Source organism: Raphanus sativus, chromosome 6, assembly GCF_000801105.2.
Source record: "Raphanus sativus cultivar WK10039 chromosome 6, ASM80110v3, whole genome shotgun sequence".
NCBI lineage: Eukaryota > Viridiplantae > Streptophyta > Magnoliopsida > Brassicales > Brassicaceae > Raphanus > Raphanus sativus.
This window is the reverse complement of record NC_079516.1, coordinates 7568175-7590940: the sequence shown is the minus strand read 5'-3', so window position 1 is coordinate 7590940 and position 22766 is coordinate 7568175. Positions and strand designations below refer to the sequence as shown.

Here is a 22766-nt window from a genome sequence, read left to right as displayed (position 1 = left end):
AGTTACATACTTGATTGATCCTAGAGTAGAAGTCTGTATCCAACATTATTCTTAAGCATAAACAAGTAGAAATGAAAGCAAACAATGCCAATAGTACTCACTACTAGTTCATAACTCAAGTAACTACCAACCAACCAGTTAGCAATAAATCAATGGATTAACTATTATCTAGAAAAAAGATAAAAGTAAGTTTTTTTAACTCTATTTTAAAAAAACAATCCAAATTTTAGCAAAAAAAAAAAGAAAAAGAAAACCTACTATTTAAAAAAAGATTATCCACATGATCCAAGAGTGTTCCAACATGAAGATGAATCTATTTATTATATTTGGTTTGTGGTGGTGATAGGATACAAGCATGTAACTGTTCAAGGTTGGGAAAATCAAATTATCATCCATAACCTGATAATCTAGATGTCTACTGGAGAGCAATTTAAAATTGTTTAGACCTCATTCTTAAAGATTTATTAGATTTTGATCTGCACTTCTGTGCGGGTGTTTATTTTAACTTTTAAACACATCTAATATATATTTATTATACATAAATTTTTTATATTAGCATTGAATTATTATTTTTACTGAATATTACTTTATACTATATACTATTTTTACACAAAATTGAATGTTGTTATCTATTGAATATATTTTTAACGCATATAAAATTATTAATAATACAATAGGTAATTAATTATTTGAAGTTTATTTGTCTTTAAGCAATTTTATTTTCCATGTACATTTATATTTATATATTTTGGAAAGAGAAAATTTATATGTTTTAATATTTATGAAATGGTGAAATGATTTTATGTTGATTTTATATTGATTTTCTATCTTATTATTTGTATTCATTTACATGTATATACAATTAATTACAGGTAAAATTAATAAATTGTTTACTTTAAGAAAGGTTTTGGTAAGATATTATCAATTGAAACAATCATTAATGCTGGCTATATATAAAATTAAATGATTGTATAAAAGAAAATTTTAAAATACAAATGAATATTTTACCTTATCATCTTCGTCTCCACCAAGTATTCATCACTTTCTCTTTAAATTTATCAGAAAAACCGAGATTTTGATTCCAAGCTTTATAAGTTTCATTGAGACATTGAATCTCATGATTTTTTGTCAATATTTTATCTATAAAAAATTAGTTATACAACTAAATTAATATTTTAATTTGTCAAATTAAAATAAATATTTTTGTAACTAATATTTTTTTTGTTAATTTAGTTTACATGTTTCTACTTTATAATAATAAGTATTATTATTTTTAGTGTAATAGTTTTTATAAAATAATTTTTCAATAGCTTATGGCTCTGCCCCCGCCACACATTTTGTGAAACGAAAAAAACTGATAGCCAAACTAACTAAATTTAAAATTAAAAAGAACAATAGAATTAGAAGAAACAAATAAAATAAAATAAAAAAGTTGGATGTTTGGAGGTTCCAGATTCGCCGTTACGAGGAAACGAAGGTCAGACAGAGAAGCCAAATAGTTTCTCCCTCCTCCTCCAACCATTTTTGTCAAATCTCTTCATCTTCTCTATTTATAACCTAATTTTTTCCATTTCGGACAACAACATAAACTCACTAATCATTTACAAACATAAACTTGAGCAGGAACCGAAGAAAAGGACCCTTCTACACCTTTTCTTCTTCCTCTCTTTCCTTTCCCACCACCACCAAACGTTAATTCAAGATTCTCCCTTTAATTTCTAGTCTTATATTGTAACGATGGGAACCGAAGTCATCAGGCCTCAGAACTGTCTGGTTAACCGGATGAGAGATTCTCCGGCGACCATTTTTCACCATCCCCGGAGAAACCATCCTCACCGGAAGCCGCCTCTACGACCTGACCAAAGGAGACGGTTCGGCTCCGTCGACTTCAGAACGACGGCCAAGGACATCGTCAGGAGAAGAGGAGAGTCTTTTGATTCGTTTTCGAACATCAAGAACCGGAGATCTAATGGACATGAAGTAGTGTCTCCCGACGATATCTACGCGGGGTCTTCCATTTTCGTTGTTTCTCCGGCGCCGAGTTCGCTCCCTCTGCCGTCGTTCTCGAGGAGGGATGCGGACAGCCATGTCGTTGTTGTTTCCGTTGATGATTCGGCGTCTCAGGATCTCCGGCGACTTCTCCGGCTTGAGTTTTGAGTTAACGCGGGAAAATTAATGGGATCGTCAGCTATGTAACGGTTCTCATATGTATTTAAATCTGGGAATCGTCTCCGTTATTGTTTTTACCAATCTGTCCTTCCTTCGAAAAATTTGTTTTAGAAATGGGTGGGGTCTGAAAGATCGTATAGAAAAGTACAGGGTCAGATTTAGAAACAAATGTTAAAATATTAGCTGACTTTTCAGTTTTATGTGGGTCTTCGCGCGAAATGGAATTAAAAGAGAATTATTCTTCCAGATCAGAATGTTAATTAATTACAGAATATGGGCCAAACCGAATTATATATTTTTTGTGCAACAACCGAATTAAATTAAAACTCAATAAAAGTATAAAACCACTGGCTTTTCTTCTTTGTCGGCTAATAATAATATTATTCAACTTGAAGATGTTGAGGAAAATTTAGAATTATGTTTAGCTAAGTTTTGATAAAATTGAGAGGCAGTTGTGACATTGTCTATTTTCAAGGAGTATGAACATTATTCAAAGCTCTATTTTCTGACGATTCTTCAAACACACTTCGAAATGAGAAGTGGGGATCATTCTGACATGGTTCAAGAAAATCTTTATTTTGCTGAGACTTTTGGAATTGAGAAATAGACATTTTAAAATCATCAACCTATAATAATATAATTTTAAATGTCATAATTCTTTTTTTTTAAATATGTCATATATTCATAATTTATTAACTAGGCCTGGGCATTTTACCCGGACCCGAAGACCCGACCCGAAACCGACCAGAAAAAACCCGGTCCGGGTAGGAACCGATCCGATCAAATTACCCTATCGGGTCTTGTTGTAGAGGATCCGCGGGTCTTGGACCCGACCCGACCCAAACCCGAAATCTGGCGGATACCCGAATTAATAATATAAATTAAATAAAATGAATCGATGGGGAGTCGAAGACGGGTTATTTGTCTACATAGCAAAGGGGTCAGCTACTAGGAGACAACCAACTATTGTTTTATCTCGCATAGTTTAGTATATATACACATTTTAATATAATAAAAACACAAATTTTAAATAAAATGTCAAATATTTTCGGATATATTAATATTTTCAGATTTTTTTTTGTATTTTTAGGTATTTTTTAGGTTGAACCCGAACCGAATCCGACCCGAACCCGACCCAGAACCGAACCGATAAATTCTAGTTACCCGAATGGGTCCAACAATATAAGACCCGACCGATCCGGACCCGGTACGACCCGAACCGATCCGGAACCAAAAATTTGAAATTACCCTATCAGGTCCTAAACTCCTAGACCCGAAAGATCCGGACCCGAAAGGACCCAGCCCAAACCCGACCCGACAACCCGAATGCCCAGGCCTATTATTAACCATTAAACACATAATATAAAAGTTCTGAAAATCTGTACAAATTCATTTACCAATAATTAACGTGACATCGTTGGAAAGAGCATGTACGTATACTCTAATAAATCGATTGTGACGTAATTTTTTGCCGAACTACCACATCTTTTTCGCCACACATCTTACTTACCACCACAAGGGTGCTAGTATTCTAGAAATCTAATATGTCCTATACCTACCACATTTGTTTTCTCCCACACACACAACTTACTTACCACCACACCCCCTCTTGGGTATCACTCTCACTATGACTTCGATTTGGAACGTTTGGTCTACCAATAGATTAATTAGTCTTTTTGAGGCAATAATTCAAAATATCAAAACGCCTACGTTACTAAATGCACAGTGACACTAGCTAAACCATATGGTTAGCTTGACGGGAACACGTTTCTTTGCGTTGTAGCGAACGAACAGTGCAATGTTTCAACTGTTACAGCCTTGAATATAACTATATAAGTTTATAACAATGGTACACAGGTCCATACATATTGGGTCTTTAATACCAAAAATATACAGTATTATTTAAACACATATACTGATCAGTGAGTCAAAAAACTGTATGCACTTTATTTTAATCAGTGTGTTACGGACATATGACGAACTTACACTGTATAGTCTTTTTTTTTTTGTAAACTATCTTACAGTGTATAGTCTATTGATATATATGATTCTTTAAGTTGACAAAAAAAGATATGATTCTTTAAAAGAAAGTGGCTATTTTTATTTTATTTTTGGTCAGTGAGAAAGTGGTTAATTGGTTAAATAACAATCTAACTTTTTAACAATCTAGATACAACTGAAAAAATAAAATAAAAAAATTATAATTACACACACGATATACAGTTTAAAAACTAGCAGATACAAAATCCAACACGTGTTTCTTTCGGTCTGTGTTGATCACTTCCAAAGATTCGAGACTGTGATGATACATGTACTGATAGTTCTGATTATCTGAGATTCCGAGGTTCAAAGTTGTGAGTTGCTGAAGTAATAAATTAATAGAAATATATATACATGCAAATTTCATATTTGATTCTTTTTGTTTTTTTTCCTCAATGTTTTGTAATATCCAATCGAATTATTGATAAACGTATATTAATAATACTATATAGTATCATTATACGTAACTCTCTTTACTTTTACCTACTAGCTAGATCGATCTTTTATGTCAGCTAAACGGTAACTAGTGCCGAATATTACTAGGTTTTACCATTTTTGGTTTTGCATAGTACAGATTACACCACGCTATACACAAACTCGTTTTTTTTTCTGATTTAGCAACAAAACAAGATAATTAATCATAATAACATAACACGTGAACCAAACATTATTCCAAAAGGATAATAATTCTCCCTAGACCCCCATGCAAGAAAACAAAAAAACAAAGAACGACTAGGAACATACATACAAAACACAATTAAGGATTGACAGAAACAAACACAAATAGAAAACAGAACACATTTATGACTTTTCCAATTCTTGAAGACTTCCATTTTGTTTAGCCACAGGTTTCGCACCCAACTTTTCCACGAACTCTTCAAAATTCCGATCCGACGAACCACCGCGAGTCACCGCCGCTTCCGCCTCCTCCTTCCATTTCAAAGCATTCTTCTTCAGCTCCGTCGCCTTCTCTCCTTTAGTAACTTCTCTCAGCCTCTCGGCCACTTCCTCCCTAGGCACCACCCTCTTCTCCGTCTCTCCACGGCCGAGTCTCACTCCCGTCTTTGTAACGTCGATCATGTAAACCGCGTCGGTGACTTGATCTCCCCACTGAGGAAAACAAACCGTTGGGACTCCACTAGATAAAGCTTCCATCGTTGAGTTCCATCCACAATGAGTCACGAAACAAGCCACGGAAGGATGAGCTAAGACCTTTTCTTGCTGACACCATTCCACGACCTTCCCTTGTTTCTTGACTTCCTCAGGCAAAACATGTCGCGCTTTGTTATGGCCTAACTCTTGTTGTCTAATCACCCACAAGAACGAAACGCCAGCGTTTAACACACCGAACGCAATCTCGTTGATCTGTTCTTGTTTTATGTAAGCGACGGTTCCGAATGAGATGTAAACAACGGAGGAAACAGGCTGCGAGTCTAGCCACTCGAGGCAATGGTCCGTTGTCTCGGACATATCTCCTTTAATGTCGTCACATATTAACGTTTTGGCCATTTTGTAAAGCGGTCCGAGCGGTTTAATAGCTCCGGGGAGAGAGAGACTTGACATGTGGTCGATGATATCTTGCTCCAAGGAGTAGAAAGTGTCGACGAGAACAGCGAATGGCTTGTGAAGACGTTTGATCTGATCTATGATCACTTCTCTCAAAGCGGAATAAGGAGTTGAAGGATGAATGAAAGAAGGTATCTCGTCGTGCTTCAAGAGAGGCATGCCAGGGATTTGGACATCGATCTCGGGATCAGTTTTGGTCGGGAAGTCAACAAGCTTGTGGTGGTAATAGTAGTATGAGGCTAAGCAAGCACAAGACTGGACCCAAAGAACAGCACAAGGGATTTGAAGATCTTCCGCTACGTCACAGACCCATGAGACGAAAGGGTTGCTGATGAGACACGTCACGGGCTGTTTCGTCACTTCCTCGTAATGTTTTACGAGGTTTTTTATCTCGCGTTGTCCGACCAGCTCGAGGTGTGGCCGGAAGATAGTGAAGTCGTGTCTGCTCACGTCGTCGTCTTCGGGGAGACCATCGTCGAAGAAATCGAACCGGATGTGACCTTTACCAATCGGTTTGAGGATGCGGTCTTGGATTTTGTTGGCGGTTCGCATCTTTTTGCCCCATGATTCTGTGGTGACGAAAGTGACGAGTAAACCCTTTGAAGCTAAGAGCTTCCCGAGACGAAGAAGTGGATTAACGTGGCCTTGTCCCGGGAAAGATACAAGCATTACATGAGGATGTAAAGGGGAAGATTCTAGTTCCATCCTTAGAAAAATGGTACCGCTTTTTTTATGTGGGCTTTTTTTTTTCTTTGTTAAGCTACTCTGTTACATGTTGGAAGACTAGAGCGAGATGCGGTTAAATACAAGACAAAGGGGGTGAATAAAATTAAAAAAAAAATTGATAATTACGAATATCTCAATATTTCCAATATCTACCGCTACTTTTGGACACAGTATCATTCAGTTTTATTAAATCTATATATCCCTCTTTTTTTTTGAACACAATCTATATATCCCTTAAATTGACCAAAAAGGTACGAGGCTCACAAAAGGTGACTTGGTTCAGTGCGGTGACGTATTTATATAACGTATCACTCGTTTGTTTCTGGGTTATTTACATTTTACCCAAATAAGATATTTTCTTCTATAAGCCAAAATCATGAAGAGATAGTCACAACTACAAGTAAAATTACCTTGTTCCATGTGGCTTACGGAATATTCAAAAGACTGGGGCTGTAACTGGTTATTCCTAAGCTAGGTTACATGGAAGCTTGGTCATACGTCCGCTTTCTAGCTTCGGAACCGAAATCGGAATCAAAAGTTTGTGGAAGTTCTCGGAATCTTGTTTCCAATGCGCTTCCAAAAATATCTCTTTAAAAACACGTTGGAAGTTTACGATTCCGTTTTGGAATCACGCTTCAATTTTTAAAAAATACATGTTATAAATAAATAAAAATATAAGAAACGTTGTTTTGTTTTTATATAATAGTGAAATAGAGAATATAAATATAAAAATATTAAAACTAATACTGTAAATTATCTTTATACATTGAGGATTTATTAGAGATATATCGTATTTATTCAAATATATTTTGTTAATTATTTAAGAAATATTAAAAATAATTAGTATAATAATATCTCATAAACGTAGTTTATGTATATTTTCACGGTTTTAATATGAAATCATGTAAAATTATTATAAATGAATATTTTTTTTTATTTTTAATTTGAATCATATAATTTTTAGTCATATTTGTAATTTTTTATATTTTTAATATGTATATATATATATATACGCTTCCGACACGTTTCCGCTTCCTAATTTTTTTAAAAAATCTCGTTTCTACACTTTCATACGATTCCGCTTTCGCGTATCCGCTTATGTTTCTATGTAACATAGTTCCTAAGAGAAATACATGGAATGAAAGGAAAAAAAAATGGAATAGAAACTGAAATTATTATTGGTATTTAACTAAAACAACTAAATTAAATACTAATTGAAAAAAGAGAAACGTATGTCTTTAAAGTTTCTTAACAAGTTTTTAAAGAGTCTATGGCTAATCAATGATGCGCCAAGGTTTTCGAGTGCGGTGAGAAGTATGCTCCAGCTAAAGGACCAACTTCATAGCTTTCTCCGATGCAGCGTCGGTGATTGTAACACGGCCTTGTTTTGGTACGACTATTGGACGGAGCTGGGTCCATTGAATCTTTTATTCGGAACCACGGGTTCCCGATCTCTTAGGATTCCCCTTGCTGCCACTGTTTCTCGTGCGGTTAACAATGGAAATTGGAATCTTCCACTGGCTCGCTCTGAATTTGCGGAAACTCTTCAGATTATTCTGTCTGCAACGCCGGTTCCATCAGCTGATTTCAGAGGTGATGTTTATTTGTGGAGAAACGCTTCCGGAGGTTTCAGACCATCTTTTTCTTCCCGAGTTACTTGGGAAAGATTGAGAGTCGTTGCTCCAGTGGTTCCATGGCATTCGGTGGTGTGGTTCAAGGAGGAAATCCCACACTCCTCGTTCATAACTTGGACGGCATTTCTTGGTAGATTGCCTACTAGAGATCGCTTGATTTCCTGGGGTCTTTCTGTACCTCCAGATTGTGTTCTTTGCTCATCCGCTGATGAATCTATTTCTTATTTGTTTTTTATCTGTTCCTTTGCGGTTGCTACTTGGACTCGTTTTTGTGGCAGGTACTTGGCGTCAAGGCCATCCTCTCTTGCAGACGTCCTTCATCTCAGCCAGCATCTGTCCGGACCTAATGCTTCTCGTGCTGTGGTGGTGCTCAAACTGCTCAACCAAGTGATTGTCTACAACCTTTGGCGGGAGAGAAACAGCCGCATCTTCACCGGAGTATCTTCGACACAACAGGCGATATTCCACAAGATCGACCGTTCGATGCGAGATAGACTACTGTCTCTATCCAGACCTTCTGTTACAGCTCCTTCTCCTTCTTTGCTTGAGTTGTATTTCTGGTTCATTTTCCCTTATAGTTAATGTTACTCTCTCTAGATTGCTCTCTTCTTTGCTCCTCTCTCTCTCTCTCTCTCTTTTTCCTTCTTTTCTTTTCTCTGTTGTAATAAGTTGTGTTTCACAACATTGTAAATTCAAAAAAATGGTATAAGTTTTAACATTTGGACCAAAAAAAAAAGTTTTTAAAGTATCTGTTCTGATAAGCTATCTCACTTTCCTTTTCTATATTTTTATTTGGTTATACATTCTTCTAGAATTTGCCGATGGAGAAGTTCCTACGATCGGAAATATAAAACTGACAATTTATTTTACTACGTGCAATAATAATGAGACGTAAATTAAATACGCTGTACCAACTGAATCGATAAAATTAATTCCAAAGGTGACGATTAATACAATTATAAATGATATATACGACCACCGTGAATAAATATTTATGTTTGGCATCATAAAACTTCTCTTAATATCTACAAAGTTATATGCTTTAGGTTAATTCATATCTAAGAAACAATGGTTGTCACTTGTCAATAATGCATAGCAAACTTTTTCTCTTTTAAAAAAAAAAAAAATAATGCATAGCAAACCCAGTGAACCACCCACCATTCAACAAGATGTAGTATCGTGTTCAAATTCAAGTCTAGCAAACCCCTAAATAATATCTGCCTCTTCTAACCGGTGAAAGTGATACTGACTAGTGCTAATACTGACCCTAGTTGTAGTTGACCAATGCGATATACTTTTGGACAAGAATATTCCGTTAATGGACATTATTATCAAACAAGAAAGTTCAGAATAAAAAGATTAGAAACGGCGTGGCGAAATTAAATACCTCTTGTTCTCAAAAAAAAAAAAAATTAAAAACCTCTAACTATAGTATTTTTTTCGTCGGAAGAATCATCACAGAAGTCTAGGAGACTAAAACTCTCAGTTCCACAAAATTAAAAAGTGACGTGTTAGTATTCTGTTGGTTAGCTAATCAAGTGGTCGAGTTCCATTTCCACCTGGTTTCGTTCAAGTAGTTACAAATCTACTGTCCTACAAACCGTAAAGATTATAAATGAGTTTTGTCTTTCTCTCACACTGCATTAATCACATGCATGTAATTTTCTGTTACAAGCTGCAATTGCGATATGGTTGTATATAGACGGGTGTGGACGATGTTAGTTTGAAACCAGTGCGGATCCATAACTATCTTTACGGGGTCAAAAATTTAAATAGTATTCAAATAAATTAAAATTAAAAATTACATTTAAATAAATAATGATTATAATAATATTTTATGTGTCTACTACTATTATGTCAGCCGTTTGTTTAGGAATCAATATCAACGAACTCGGACCAGCATAACTGTGAGGTCTCTAGTATAGTCTTCTGTAGAGGTGAGTGTGTCTCCATCGGAGGAAAAGCCACATTTTTATGCACCAACATAGACTGAGATCGATCTTCTTCATGTAAAGGATCCATTGATAGTGACTAAGACTGCGGATCAGAGGACTGAGAAGGTTGAGACGAAAATGGAAAATATGTCTTACAAAATACAACATCTCTAAAGACTAAGAGAAAGCTTGTTTCCAAGTAATAAATTTTCCACCCTTTTTCCCGTATGGATATCCGATAATATGATAATGGGTATAACACACATACATCCCAACGTGCGAATATGGGAGAGTGGTGGTTCTCAATTGTACAACACATGAAGTGGAGTCTTACCACCAAACAACAATCAAAGATATGGAGTGCGGTTTAGGCAGTCCATTCACTTTTCAGAGATATTAAAACCACTTGTGTACCAATAAACCAGTTACTGAGTTTTTCCCACTTCTTTGAGATTTTTTTTTTTTTGGTTATGAATGGAGAATTAAAGATGGTTCTTTGCACTAAGTGGTTCACCTGCTTCTTAAACACCCCGTTCAAACACTAAATGTGGAGGTGTAGAGGTGAGTTGCCTAAAGTGAGATTTGATCTGGTTTATGATCAGGTTTAATTTGATCAGAATTTTAAATGTGTTTATTTGGTTAAATGTTTTTTGGTATACATAAAACCAACTTTAATTCTGGTTTATGTGTAAACTAGATTTTTTAGATTTTGATCGACGCTTTTAAAACGTGAAATATTTTGTGATAAAAATTTCATTAATATTAATGTTACAAATATTTTGTTAATTTGAAGAGAATTTTTCTATTTAAAACATTTTGGCATTTAAATCAGCGCTTTTATATGCAATCCGGTATGGCGGTCGAATCAGTAAACCTAGTGATCATATGTAGTCCAGTTTGGCTTTTAAAAAATATCAAGTATTTAAAAACCCGCAAAACCGCTAAAACCCGTGAGACTAGCTGTTAAACCGATGAGTGGCCGATATATAATCCAATTTGATTTAAATTGATATTTTAAAATTTTAAATTAATTTCAGTGTTTTCATTAAATATTTAAATACTTATTAGTTTTTTACTCTTTGTATTTTTATTATATGTCTTAACTCAAAATTGTTACAAAATTGTTTAGATTATATTTTTATACATTTTATGTGAAATGGGGAAAATAAGTAAAATTTATTTTGAATCCTTACTATATTTTAAAACATGGTGTTTTCAATATTGATATATATATATACATACATATAATTATGTATTAAAGTTAATTTAACTATCGACTTACAGTTCATCCGTGGTAAACCCAATAATCCAATAATATAAATTTATAGTTAGAAAACATATAATTTATATATGTTATAATACCAAATTGAATAAATAAGATATTTGTTTAATCCACATGGAGATTTGTTAGTTAAATCTTTCCATATTTTGTTAATTACATTTCCCATAATTATGCTATATTTAAGGGTAAGTTGTTATTAGTATAATATATAGTTTCTTAAAATATTTTACTTAGAAGTAGAGTAGGTAGATCAAATTTTGTGCTTCTGTTTTAATAATATTGATTAACTTTAAATTATATTTGAAACTGCAAAAATATGGGTAAATTAGTAATTAACTTTTAAATAATAGATATTTTACCATGAGAGCTTAGCTTGGTGTCGAAATATTAATATATGAAAGTTTTTATAGAAAAATAAATCATTACAGCTAGCTAAACTACACATTATGTACAGGAGTAGTGGAACTAGCTCATAAGGAAAGGGTCACAACCCATATGATCTCTTCTAAAAAATAATGTATACTTATATTTTCTTTCTAAAATCTGATAAAATATCAAGAAATTAACTTATTGACTCCCATAAAATGCAGCCACTGGATGTAGTCATGTAATTTTTTTTATTTTATATATTGCTAAAAATTTCCTTTATGTAATCTTTGTTAGACAATTATATTAATCTTTTGAGTCAAATAAAGTAAATATGAACATATATTGATATAGTACAAAGAAACATACTGAAGATAGTAAATAAAATAACAAATCTTAAAATTAGATTTTTTTCATATCTAATTGATTTATTAAAGACAGTTATATATATTACTTCCTCTGTTTCATAATAAGTGTCACTCTAAGCTCATTTTCTTGTTACACAAAGAGTGTCACTTTACAATTCCAATGTAAATTATACTAACTTTCAGCTGAAAATTAATTGCAAACTGCATTGATTTTATAAATAATTTTATTTATCTAAAATACTATTGGTCAAAGAGGTATAATTAATTACAATTTACATATATTTCAACAACTTTCTTAATTTATGTGAAAAATATCACAACGACACTCTTTAAGAAACGGAGGGAGTATGAAATAAAATTTACTATACTCTGCTTCTTATATCAAGAAAATGCCGCTCTCAGAGTTTAATTAAATGAATACTTTAAAATAAATTTATTATCCACACAGTTGGATTATACTCCCTCCGTTTCATATTAAGTATCGTTTTAGAGAATTTTTTTCGTTGCAAAATAAGTGTCGTTTTAGAGTTTTCAATGCAAAATTTATTAACTTTATTCTCCATTCTATTTTTCTATTGGTTGAATTGTATCGATAATGATGTTTTTATATTGAAAATATGCAAAATTAAATGATTTCTTAATCCGTGTGCACAAATCTAAAACGACACTTATAATGAAATAGAGGGAGTATAACTTAACATAATATATAAAATTCGGTAAAATAAAATTAATTACATAAGTGTTCCGTTCTAAAACAAACTTACTTTCGGTCATTTATATATCTTGTGGCCCACACTGCCACTGTGCCACACATACTCATAACGTTTCTAACTAGACGATATGCGTGACATCAACTGGAATGGAGCAATAAAATTACTTCACGCCTTAAATATCTAAATGGGACACTATAATCCTTAAAGCCACGTTTTCTAGTAGTAGCCGAAAATACTAAAAAGGGAAACAAAAGTAAAAAAATAATTATAATCGAAGACCCCCACCATTTGAAAAGAGTACAAGCAACACCAAACCCATTTTTACGTAGAAGCAATCTCTCTCTCTCATCCTATAAACACTTGATAAAAATACTTTCAAACCATATACTAGAACAACCAACAACAAAAAAGCTAAATTTACCAAGAGAATATCAAAATGTCGACAACATTCAAATCGATACGAGACCGGACATATTCAAGTGTAGGAGACCTCATCAGGCTCCTCCCGACAGGAACAGTCTTCTTGTTCCAGTTCTTGAACCCTGTCCTAACCAACAATGGACATTGCCTCCTAATCAACAAATACTTAACCGGCGCTCTTATCGTTATCTGCGCCTTCTCTTGCTGCTTCACTTGCTTCACCGATAGTTACCGAACAAGAGACGGCTACGTTCACTATGGAGTCGCCACCACGAAGGGTCTCTGGCCAGATTCATCTTCGAAAGATTTGTCTTCGTATCGGCTTAGAGTTGGAGACTTCGTTCATGCTTTCTTTACTCTTATTGTTTTCAGTGTTATTTCGTTGTTGGATTCTAATACGGTTAACTGTTTCTATCCTGGCTTTGGTTCCACCGGGAAGATTTTTCTAATGGTTTTACCTCCGGTGATCGGAGTTATCTCCGGCATTGTCTTCACCGTGTTCCCTAGTAAACGTCACGGAATTGGGAATCCCTCGGAGAACAACGATGACAATGCTTCCAAGATAGAGAAATGATTTCCACTATATATATATATTATGTGTGTGTGTGTGCATAATAAAATGAAATGACCAATATTAAGGTTGTCTAAGTTATACATGAATGGTCATTGTAATGCTTTATTATTTATTTTCTCGTGATTGGTTATTTATGTTTGTGAGTGCTGAATTACTGGCCATATGTTCTGTGCATTTTTAAGGATTTTTTTCCCAAATGTTTGTTGATGAAAAAGTTATAAAATATCTTACAGTTTTAATCTTTAGTGAACAAACATCATTTATTTAACAGTTTTTCTTTTGGTAAAACATTTAATTAACAGTTGTTCAAGAATTAGAAGACATGCATGCACGCAATTCTAAACATCCTTAATTATATTTCAAAAGAAGGTAGTATAGGAAAAAATTGTGGTGGATAAGAATATGTCTATAGGAATGGTAATGGAGTAGAAACACGATAAAGAGTGAATCTTAGTATTTTGAAGTTTTAATTTCCTTTACGTCATGCATTCTAATTTTTATCTATTTTAAGGATATGATTATCAAAATTAATCAGTAGATTTATACATGAATGGTGGATGTCGTGAACTAAGAAGCTAGTCTAACGGATTAATTAAAAACTAGATCTTGATCCGCATAACCGTGCAGGTGTTATTTTCTATTTTATATGTATATATATATTTATTTACATCATTAATGGTATACATTTTAATTTTAATCATATATTTAAATATTTATATAACTATTTCAAATATAATAATTTATACACTACAAAAGAAGATGATTTTTAACATCATTTATTTCATATTTTTGCATTACTTATAAATAATATAAAAAAATTTGCATCATTCATACAAATGACTCTGAAAGTGATGATGCAAACAATTTGCATCATTCTATTAATAATTTATGTAAATATTTTAATTTTTTCATCAATAATTAAGTGATGTTATTATGTATCGGTTATAAAAATGATATTAAAATTTACATCAGTTTTTTAAAATGATGTTAGTATAAAGTATTAACATCAATTAAAATAATTGATTTCAAATATAACAGATAAGACGAGTCTAACAGAAAGACTTTGTAACCGTTTCGTTTTTAGCATCAATAATTAAATAATACGACCGAGAACACATTGTTTATTTTTTGCGTTCTAGAACAAGCTGATCCTACTGCTCCTAAGCTTTTAAAAAGTCATTAAAGCTGGCAGAAAAAACAGCTCTTTCTCTAATGGTGGCAGTAGAGAGCCATTCGTGAATTCAGGTAATCTATGGAGTCAAATTGATGAAATCAGTAGGGTTTTATTTAGCTCCAGTATTGCCGACTACTGAGGAAAAAAGTAAAATTTTCAAAATATCATGGTCGCAATAGTAGCTCAAAATTCAAGAATTAGGTGCTTCACAAAGTATCCAAAACTCACAAGGTTATATACTGAGAGAAGTCACCAAATCATTACACACCTGTGACAAATTTGCTTTGCAAGATGTAAAAGCAGAGGAGGAGAAACATATGAAGCCATAATAGGATTTGGCATCCGCCTTAGGTACGGCGTAGCAAACACGGTTTGGTGCCTGAGTATGGGTACATCATATATACTGTCAAAATAGCCCATAAAGAAGTAGAGTTCAGAGAATCGCCGATGCAGATGACTTCAGGTGATACAATGACAACTCGAAGTATTGATTTTAACTTCAAGGTCATGAAACTACATATCTTAAAGATGGCCACTCCATGTGCATATTATTAGGGACATATGTCCCACATCAGGTATTGGAAGGGATCCTTATCAATATATAAGATAGATGAGTCACTCTTTTTATCACCAATTGGTTTTAGGTTGGAAGTCCATCTAACTTAACATTGTATCAGAACCCGATCCACACAGCCCAACTCGATCCAATATCGATCCAGCCCAAAGTCGGCTCTTCGGTCCTTGCCCAAACATTCCAAAATTGACGCTCAGAAAGCCATCATCTCGAGGAACGTATTAGGAACAAATATCTCACATCGGGTATTGGAAGAGATCCTTAGCAATATATAAGATAGATGGACACTCCTCTTATCACACCAATTGGTTTTATGTTGGAAGTCCATCTAATTTAACACATATTTATCTCCCTAAGCTAAAATTTATGCTCCAAGTTTGAAGAAATTCGAATTAAATTCAGATTATAGAAGGCAAGAAGATGCAATTCCCTTGTTCTGAAACACAGTTTTCTGTGTGTGTGCGACATTGTTTTAATCAGAAATGTGTTGAAGGTGACTATAGAGGTCCCATGAGCTGGAGAAGTAAACGTGTACCGTACTCAACTTGACCATCTAGGTAAGAACTGACTCGTATTCAGTTGTTTCTTCCAAGAGTACTTCTGATCACCATACAGTCAAAGCCGATTTAGTTATAACCAAGGATCGATTCCGTGGTAGCTTCAAACATTCACCCCCATAAAAAACTAAAGAAGAAAAGATACATGGAAATTAGGAAATCTTATGACGTCATAAAGTTTGGGTAATAATGAACCTAAAGGTAGACACACACCAACTAAAAAACTCTGGTTTATATGGTAACGTTTTATTTATACTAGAAGATGCCATGCATATCCTATTCGGTGGTACAAAGAACTAAGTAAATGTTTTAAGCATACAATCGTTTTCTTTAGTTATATTCTACAACAAATCTCAGACCAAGATGACAACAATTTAGAAACAACACGTCTCATGCAGAGTCAGAACCCTTCTTGGTCGTCTCCTCCTCACCAATTGGAGCGTACCCAATTCCATTCCGTTTACTCGGAAATATAGCGAAGATAGCAGCCGAAGCAACGCCCACAGCCGGAGGCAAAGCCATGACCAACGTCTTCTGCGTTTCCCTAAACCGTGGATAAAAGCAGCTTGCGGTATTAGCATCAAGCAACACCAACGTCCCAAACACAGCCACCACGAAAACCGCGTGAACAAAATCCGCAATCCTAAGCTTGTACTTAGACAAATCCACGGATCCTGGATCCGCATAAGACCAAAGACCGTTCTTGGTGACTATACCATACTTTCTTGATCCATCGGTGCCTTTGAAACTATCGGTGAAACATGAAAACACGCATGAGAAGCTGCAAAGAGCGACGAGAATGCTTGACATGACCTTATTAGCTGTGGAGCATTCACCGTCGTTTGTGAGGACAGGGTTGAGTAATAGGTAGATGAAGAGGGTTCCTGTTGGGAGAAGCTTTATGAGACTCTCGAGGCCTGTGAGGGATTTGTTTGCCATTGATTCAGATGTAACTGGAGAGTTTGTTTTGGGAATTAGCAAAGAAGAAGCTTCGGACATGGGCTTGAATTCGAGTTAGATATGTATGAAAATATTATGAAGTTGGTTCTTGGTTTAATGCGTATTTATAGAAGAACTGGCGATGGTATAACCTATTGATCCGGTCCGAAATGTTGGGTTTAGGACCCTAGAAAAAACTAGTAACGAACTTGACCAAGTCAAATTGTTAGGTTTGTATATAATGCTGAAATTGTTGATTGTTATTTCCCTAAAAAGTAAAGTAGAGACGAAAGTAATTAAATTTTGGACCTAAAGGAGAAGAAATTTTCAAGAATGAAGCACGTATGGTATTGAATGAATCTAAATAGAAGTTTCTTTTGTGTTCGAAAAGTTTGTAAGACATCGGGTTATAGCTTGAGCTTGACTTAACACGGTTAGCAAAAAGTCATCATGTGATTTACAACGAAATTGGTTTTTTTTTTTGGGGTTGAATTTTCTGTTTACTAAATATATTTTCAATCAAGATGCAGCACTTTAGTTTCTGCTCCCAAACAAGTACAATTCATAAACGTGAAACGCAAATGTACATGAGCTAGATTAGGTTTTACGTTTGCATCAACATTCTGTATGCATGTTTAGTTATGTGTATTTTTACATGGAACTACTACACTTGAGAGGTATTTTTTCAAAAGTATATATTTATAAAAATTGTAAATGCATCCGTAAGAAATAGTATTTAATGCGTTCAAGTCTGCGTTAACAATTTGCAAATGACATTTATCTTACCAAAAGTATATTGAAAATTTTGTACTATATCTATACTTTCACATGTACGTAATCACAAAACATCAAACTGCAAAGAAAATTTTCAATGCCTTCTGCGTTGATATTTCCCATTTGTAAATATAATGCTTTACAAAATCAAATTAACATAATGTATAAACATACTATTTTACGTGTTAAAAGCATACACATATGCAGTAAAAGAATATTTATGCATTACACTCACATTCAAAATTTCTTCCGTTTGCGCGCCTTTAGATGTCAAATTATTTTAATTTACCGTAGTAACAGAAATAAACAATAATTAACATGGTAAATGTCAAGTTTTCCCTTAAATAGTAAATATATATATATATATATAACCTTTTGATTATATGTCAAAATGGATTGATATCTTTACAGTATTATTTGTGTGTTTAATATAATTATTCAGTATAACATTTTAGGGGTCAGCTTACTGACGACATGCAAATCCGGTTGTTTTATATGGGAGTTATAGATCCATTTGGTCTGGATACATATAGAGTTTGCAATTCTGCACTGAAAGAAAATTGATCTCTGACCTGAACCAACGTAACATTTTATTATCCGGTTGTTTCTATTAGACCACTACGATGCAGTTAATTTTACTCCTAAAAGGCATAGGGGTCATTTGTTTTACTTCTTTAAATTGACTATAACCGGGAATTGTCCTTGAATCAGCAGATGGACTATCTCGCCATGCATGTTCACCTTGTATTTGTTTCGGGTAAAAAAGAAATCATAATTGGCCGCTTCTACAGCGACTTAAATTTAGAATTCTACATTTTAAAATCGATTTTGGCTATTGGCAATGCTTTTCTAATATTAAATTGCTTTGGAGATAGAGGTGAGTTCATACTCTTCCTTGACTTTTTGCGTATAATTAATTTAAAAACTAATTAGGTAACACAGTTTGACTTTTATACGGAAATAATGTAAGACAGCAAGTTTATAGTAAGATTTTAAGAACAACATTACTGGGAGATTTTGTTTTGGAGTTCTAAAAATATATATATGTATGTATATGTTATATATGCGTATGTAAAATTAAGAACCTGTAATTACATACGCATATAATATATATATATATATATATATTTAGAACTTTAAAGCAAGAACCCCAATAAAGTTGCTGTAATGGTCCATTAGTGATGGAGCAGCCTTCCTAAACAATAGATCCATGCATTATCAAGAAAATCAAGGAAGATCCATTAATATCTTTTGATTATTGGTATACAATAGATCCATGCATTATCAAGAAAATTAAGGAAGATCCATTAATCATCTTTTGATTATTGGTATAATAAATTATGTGCCATTGGTTAAACGCTAGCTTCTTATGTTCTTGCATGTCCCATTCACCATGTGCGAGGCGTGTTGAAATGAAGATCTTTACCCAAATGTTTAGAAATACAGTGATACTAATATACTACTGTTTAATCTGGCTTGACGTGTTGGAAGTGTCATTGAAAATATATATTATTTAAGGAAGAATGCGACACTTACTATGCATGGGAAAATAGATAAGAATGGTGTGTATGTATGGTGGTGATTGGTGAAAGTATTTAGAGTGACGAAAAAACACAGAAACGTGACAAATGAAAATGTAGTGGTTAAAAAGATGAGAATGGTGTGCTTAAGAGTTAAGATAGAGCAAAATAAATTAAAAGTCTCACATAAAGCATATACAGATTATGAGCCATTGCACTTACCCTAAGTTGGTTTCGAAATAGAAATAGAAATAGAAATACATGAATCTTGCAAACAAAAATAGCTCGTGTTGATTTCCGGGTTGGTCTGCTTATGTGGCTGTTGATAAGGCTGTAGACCAAACTGGCTTGGTTATCTGCTAGTTAGGAAAAGTTAACTCCACTTATAACCCTATATCTATTGCTTTAACTTGAACTTCTCTTGTCCCTACATACAAAACAGACATTGCTGAAACGTAAAAAGGTTAAACTAGAGAAGGTTGGATGAAATCTAGACAGAGGAATTTTTGCTAAATTAAATAATCGAATTGTAACCAGTGATTAATTTCTATTTAATAATTATGTGTGTTTTTGGTTGAAATATTTAATAATTATGTGTATGGGGTTCAAAACTCAAAATAACGATAACAATACTTTGTGTGTTTTGCATAAAAGAGAGCTTTATCAACAATGCTTGATTGCTTTCTATCTTTTTAGACAAAGTTTGAAATGGCCTTCTGTTATCTATATGTTGAAGGGGATACAAAAAATAAATTGCATTTTAGTTAGTTCTCCACCACATAATTTCGGTTTAGATAGTCTCTAGAAATTAGTAATTGTATTTTCTTGGGCTGTCGACAACGTTACAAAATGTTAGGCCCTATATATGGAGTTCGAAGTCACAATGCACTTGATAAACTCATTACGTTACGATTTTGTGATGATTAGCCCAGCATTTTCGAAACGGACTGTAATAAAACTAACCAATCAATGTTTTATTATAATAAACAAACACTAGCCGGACAAGATCAACCAGGATCAATCAAATTAATATATAAAAATTCGCCCAAAGAGATGCTATTTGAAGATACATTGAATGCAGGCAGTGCACATAATATATACGTTCATCAGGTGTACAGCAATTATAAATTCGATAGAGATAAAGTATTTTTAACTAATAAGAAAAAGACAAAGAGAAGTATCAATGCATCTTATGTCTTTATCACATCTGCGAAAAAGAGAACGAGGAGAAACGGAAAATAAGATAAAAAGAGGCTTGGATGGTTAGACAGTTGACAGCTCGACCAACTTCCATTTTTAAAGTTGATTTATTCTGTGGATTCTTCTCCCACATCAAAACTCAAACTGTAACAATAAAATACAATTTTCCTTAAAAAATATATAATAAATGGGGGTTTTGATACGGAGGATTTTGTTCTCATCTTTTAAGTACTGAGGATTTGGTACACAATTTCATCCTCCATTATTGGCAGAGAGAAACAGAGAACAAAAAAAAATATAAAACAAGATGGAGTTGGTTCAGATGCAGAAAAGTTTGCAAGATTACACTAAATCACTCTTCTTGGAAGTGAGTTTCTGTTATACCCATGTGTTGTTGGAAATAGAATTTGAAGGTTGAAGAAAGTGTTTTAGGAATTATACAAAAACTGGAGTCTATGGTTAAAATTTAGAATTAATTCGCTGTCCTGAAACTAAAGAAAGCTTTTGCATTTTTCTCTGGCAAGCATGAGTGTAGCCGTTTGATTAGGTAAATTTGTAGTTTCTCTAATTATGGAAAGTCTTTTGTTTTTGTATAAAAGGGGGTTCTGGACAGCCAGTTCTTGCAGCTGCAACAACTACAGGATGAAAGCAATCCAGATTTTGTTTCACAAGTTGTCACTCTCTTTTTCCAAGATTCTGACAGGATCCTCAATGATCTCTCACTTTCCCTGTAATTAAACTCATTACACACTCTCTCTCTAATCTTCCTCTTCTCTTTCTGTCTTGTGTTCTCACTCTTATTTCTTTTGCAGAGATCAACAAGTTGTAGACTTCAAAAAGGTTGATCCTCATGTTCATCAACTCAAAGGTAGCAGCTCCAGGTAAAAATCAGAAAATATCAACAATATTTGGCTCTTCCATGCAAATGTATATATGCATTTTGAGACCCTGAAATGTGTACATTAAGCTTTTGACTGTGTGATGTTGTCACGAAACAGTATAGGAGCACAAAGAGTTAAGAATGCTTGTGTCGTCTTCCGCACCTTCTGCGAGCAACAAAACGTGGAAGGGTAAGTTTGATCGAATATGTTCCATTCTTTTTTTGTCTGTTTGATTTTAATATCTAATTAAGAAAAAAATTGATGAAAATTTTAGATGTCATAGATGTTTGCAACAAGTAAAGCAAGAATACTATCTTGTGAAGAACAGGCTAGAGACTCTGTTCAAGGTGAGGACTATGTACTATACCACTATAATTCTATCAATTTTTGCCATATTTGAAACTTATTTATTTCATTTTGGTTGTTATTATCGAATCTACACAGCTTGAGCAACAGATTGTAGCCTCTGGTGGAGTGATCCCAGCTATGGAACTCGGATTTTGAGTGGACTCATCATCACATCACCTTTCTATATAATAAAACTTTTCTGTAAAAGCATTGAAACTTGGGGAATTTGAACTATGGATGATATTAAATAGTGTTAACTAAAAGCATTATGGGGGCCATAATTTGAACTTTCTATACAACATATTTTTGGAAATTTAGGAGCCTAAAATCCCTATATATTTCGGGGCCTAAGACAAAAGCATTTTCGATTATACATGAAGCAGCCTCTGATTATAAATAGTGTTTATATATTCATAATTAGGCTTTGTTAATTTCGGATATAAGGCTAAATCAAATATAAACCTAAATATTGTAAAAATAGAATAATTTCTGTTACCTTTTTCCGATATTTACATGCTTATACTGCTACACAGACTTGTTATTAAACTACTTGTTGATGCTGTTACTTTTTTCTACTAATCAAGTGGAGTCAAAGCCGATGTGACAAATCAAGTTGATCGTAATCGGAACTGGATTCTTTACCGTACAAAAGCTTCCAAATTCATTTTCGATTGTACATGAAGCACACCTCTGATTATAAATAGTGTTTTATATATCCATAATTAGGCTTGATAATTTCGGATATAAGACTAAATAAAATGTAAACCTAAATATTGTAAAAATAGAATAATTATATTACCTTTTCCCGATATTTACATGCCTATACTGCTATACAGACTTGTTATTAAACTACTTTTTGGTGCTGTTACTTTTTCTGCTAATCAAGTGGAGTCAAAACCGATGTGACAAATCAAGTTGATCGTTGTCGGAACTGGATTCTTTACCGTACACTGGCTTCCAAGAATCCAAATTAATTTGCAGCAAAACAAAAAGAAAATAGTGAATGA

The 22766-nt window shown here is 33.7% G+C and overlaps 6 protein-coding genes across 6 annotated transcripts; 4 read left to right on the top strand and 2 right to left on the bottom strand.

The window, feature by feature from the left end:
* Positions 1-1312: 1312 nt before the first annotated feature.
* On the top strand, positions 1313-2367 carry LOC108829384 (uncharacterized). The gene has a single exon (XM_018603041.2). It carries the CDS (start codon positions 1738-1740, stop codon positions 2155-2157), a length of 420 nt encoding a protein of 139 aa, XP_018458543.1. The 5' UTR covers positions 1313-1737; the 3' UTR covers positions 2158-2367.
* A 2486-nt stretch (positions 2368-4853) lies between these two features.
* Positions 4854-6559, bottom strand: LOC108829363 (UDP-glycosyltransferase 84A2). The gene has a single exon (XM_018603023.2). The coding sequence runs from the start codon at positions 6478-6480 to the stop codon at positions 5011-5013; it is 1470 nt and encodes a 489-aa protein (XP_018458525.1). The 5' UTR covers positions 6481-6559; the 3' UTR covers positions 4854-5010.
* Positions 6560-7725: 1166 nt separating this feature from the next.
* On the top strand, positions 7726-8775 carry LOC108829369 (uncharacterized). Its single transcript, XM_018603028.2, has one exon. The coding sequence runs from the start codon at positions 7734-7736 to the stop codon at positions 8715-8717; it is 984 nt and encodes a 327-aa protein (XP_018458530.2). The 5' UTR covers positions 7726-7733; the 3' UTR covers positions 8718-8775.
* Positions 8776-13172: 4397 nt separating this feature from the next.
* LOC108829377 (protein DMP2-like) lies at positions 13173-14033 on the top strand. The gene has a single exon (XM_018603035.2). It carries the CDS (start codon positions 13235-13237, stop codon positions 13790-13792), a length of 558 nt encoding a protein of 185 aa, XP_018458537.1. The 5' UTR covers positions 13173-13234; the 3' UTR covers positions 13793-14033.
* A 2281-nt stretch (positions 14034-16314) lies between these two features.
* LOC108829381 (protein DMP1) lies at positions 16315-17172 on the bottom strand. Its single transcript, XM_018603039.2, has one exon. The coding sequence runs from the start codon at positions 17094-17096 to the stop codon at positions 16488-16490; it is 609 nt and encodes a 202-aa protein (XP_018458541.1). The 5' UTR covers positions 17097-17172; the 3' UTR covers positions 16315-16487.
* A 3550-nt stretch (positions 17173-20722) lies between these two features.
* LOC108829379 (histidine-containing phosphotransfer protein 1) lies at positions 20723-22254 on the top strand. Its single transcript, XM_018603037.2, has 6 exons — positions 20723-20897; positions 21130-21260; positions 21343-21411; positions 21529-21600; positions 21686-21758; positions 21856-22254. The coding sequence occupies exons 1-6, from the start codon at positions 20838-20840 to the stop codon at positions 21913-21915; spliced, it is 465 nt and encodes a 154-aa protein (XP_018458539.1). The 5' UTR covers positions 20723-20837; the 3' UTR covers positions 21916-22254.
* The last annotated feature ends 512 nt before the right edge of the window (positions 22255-22766 follow it).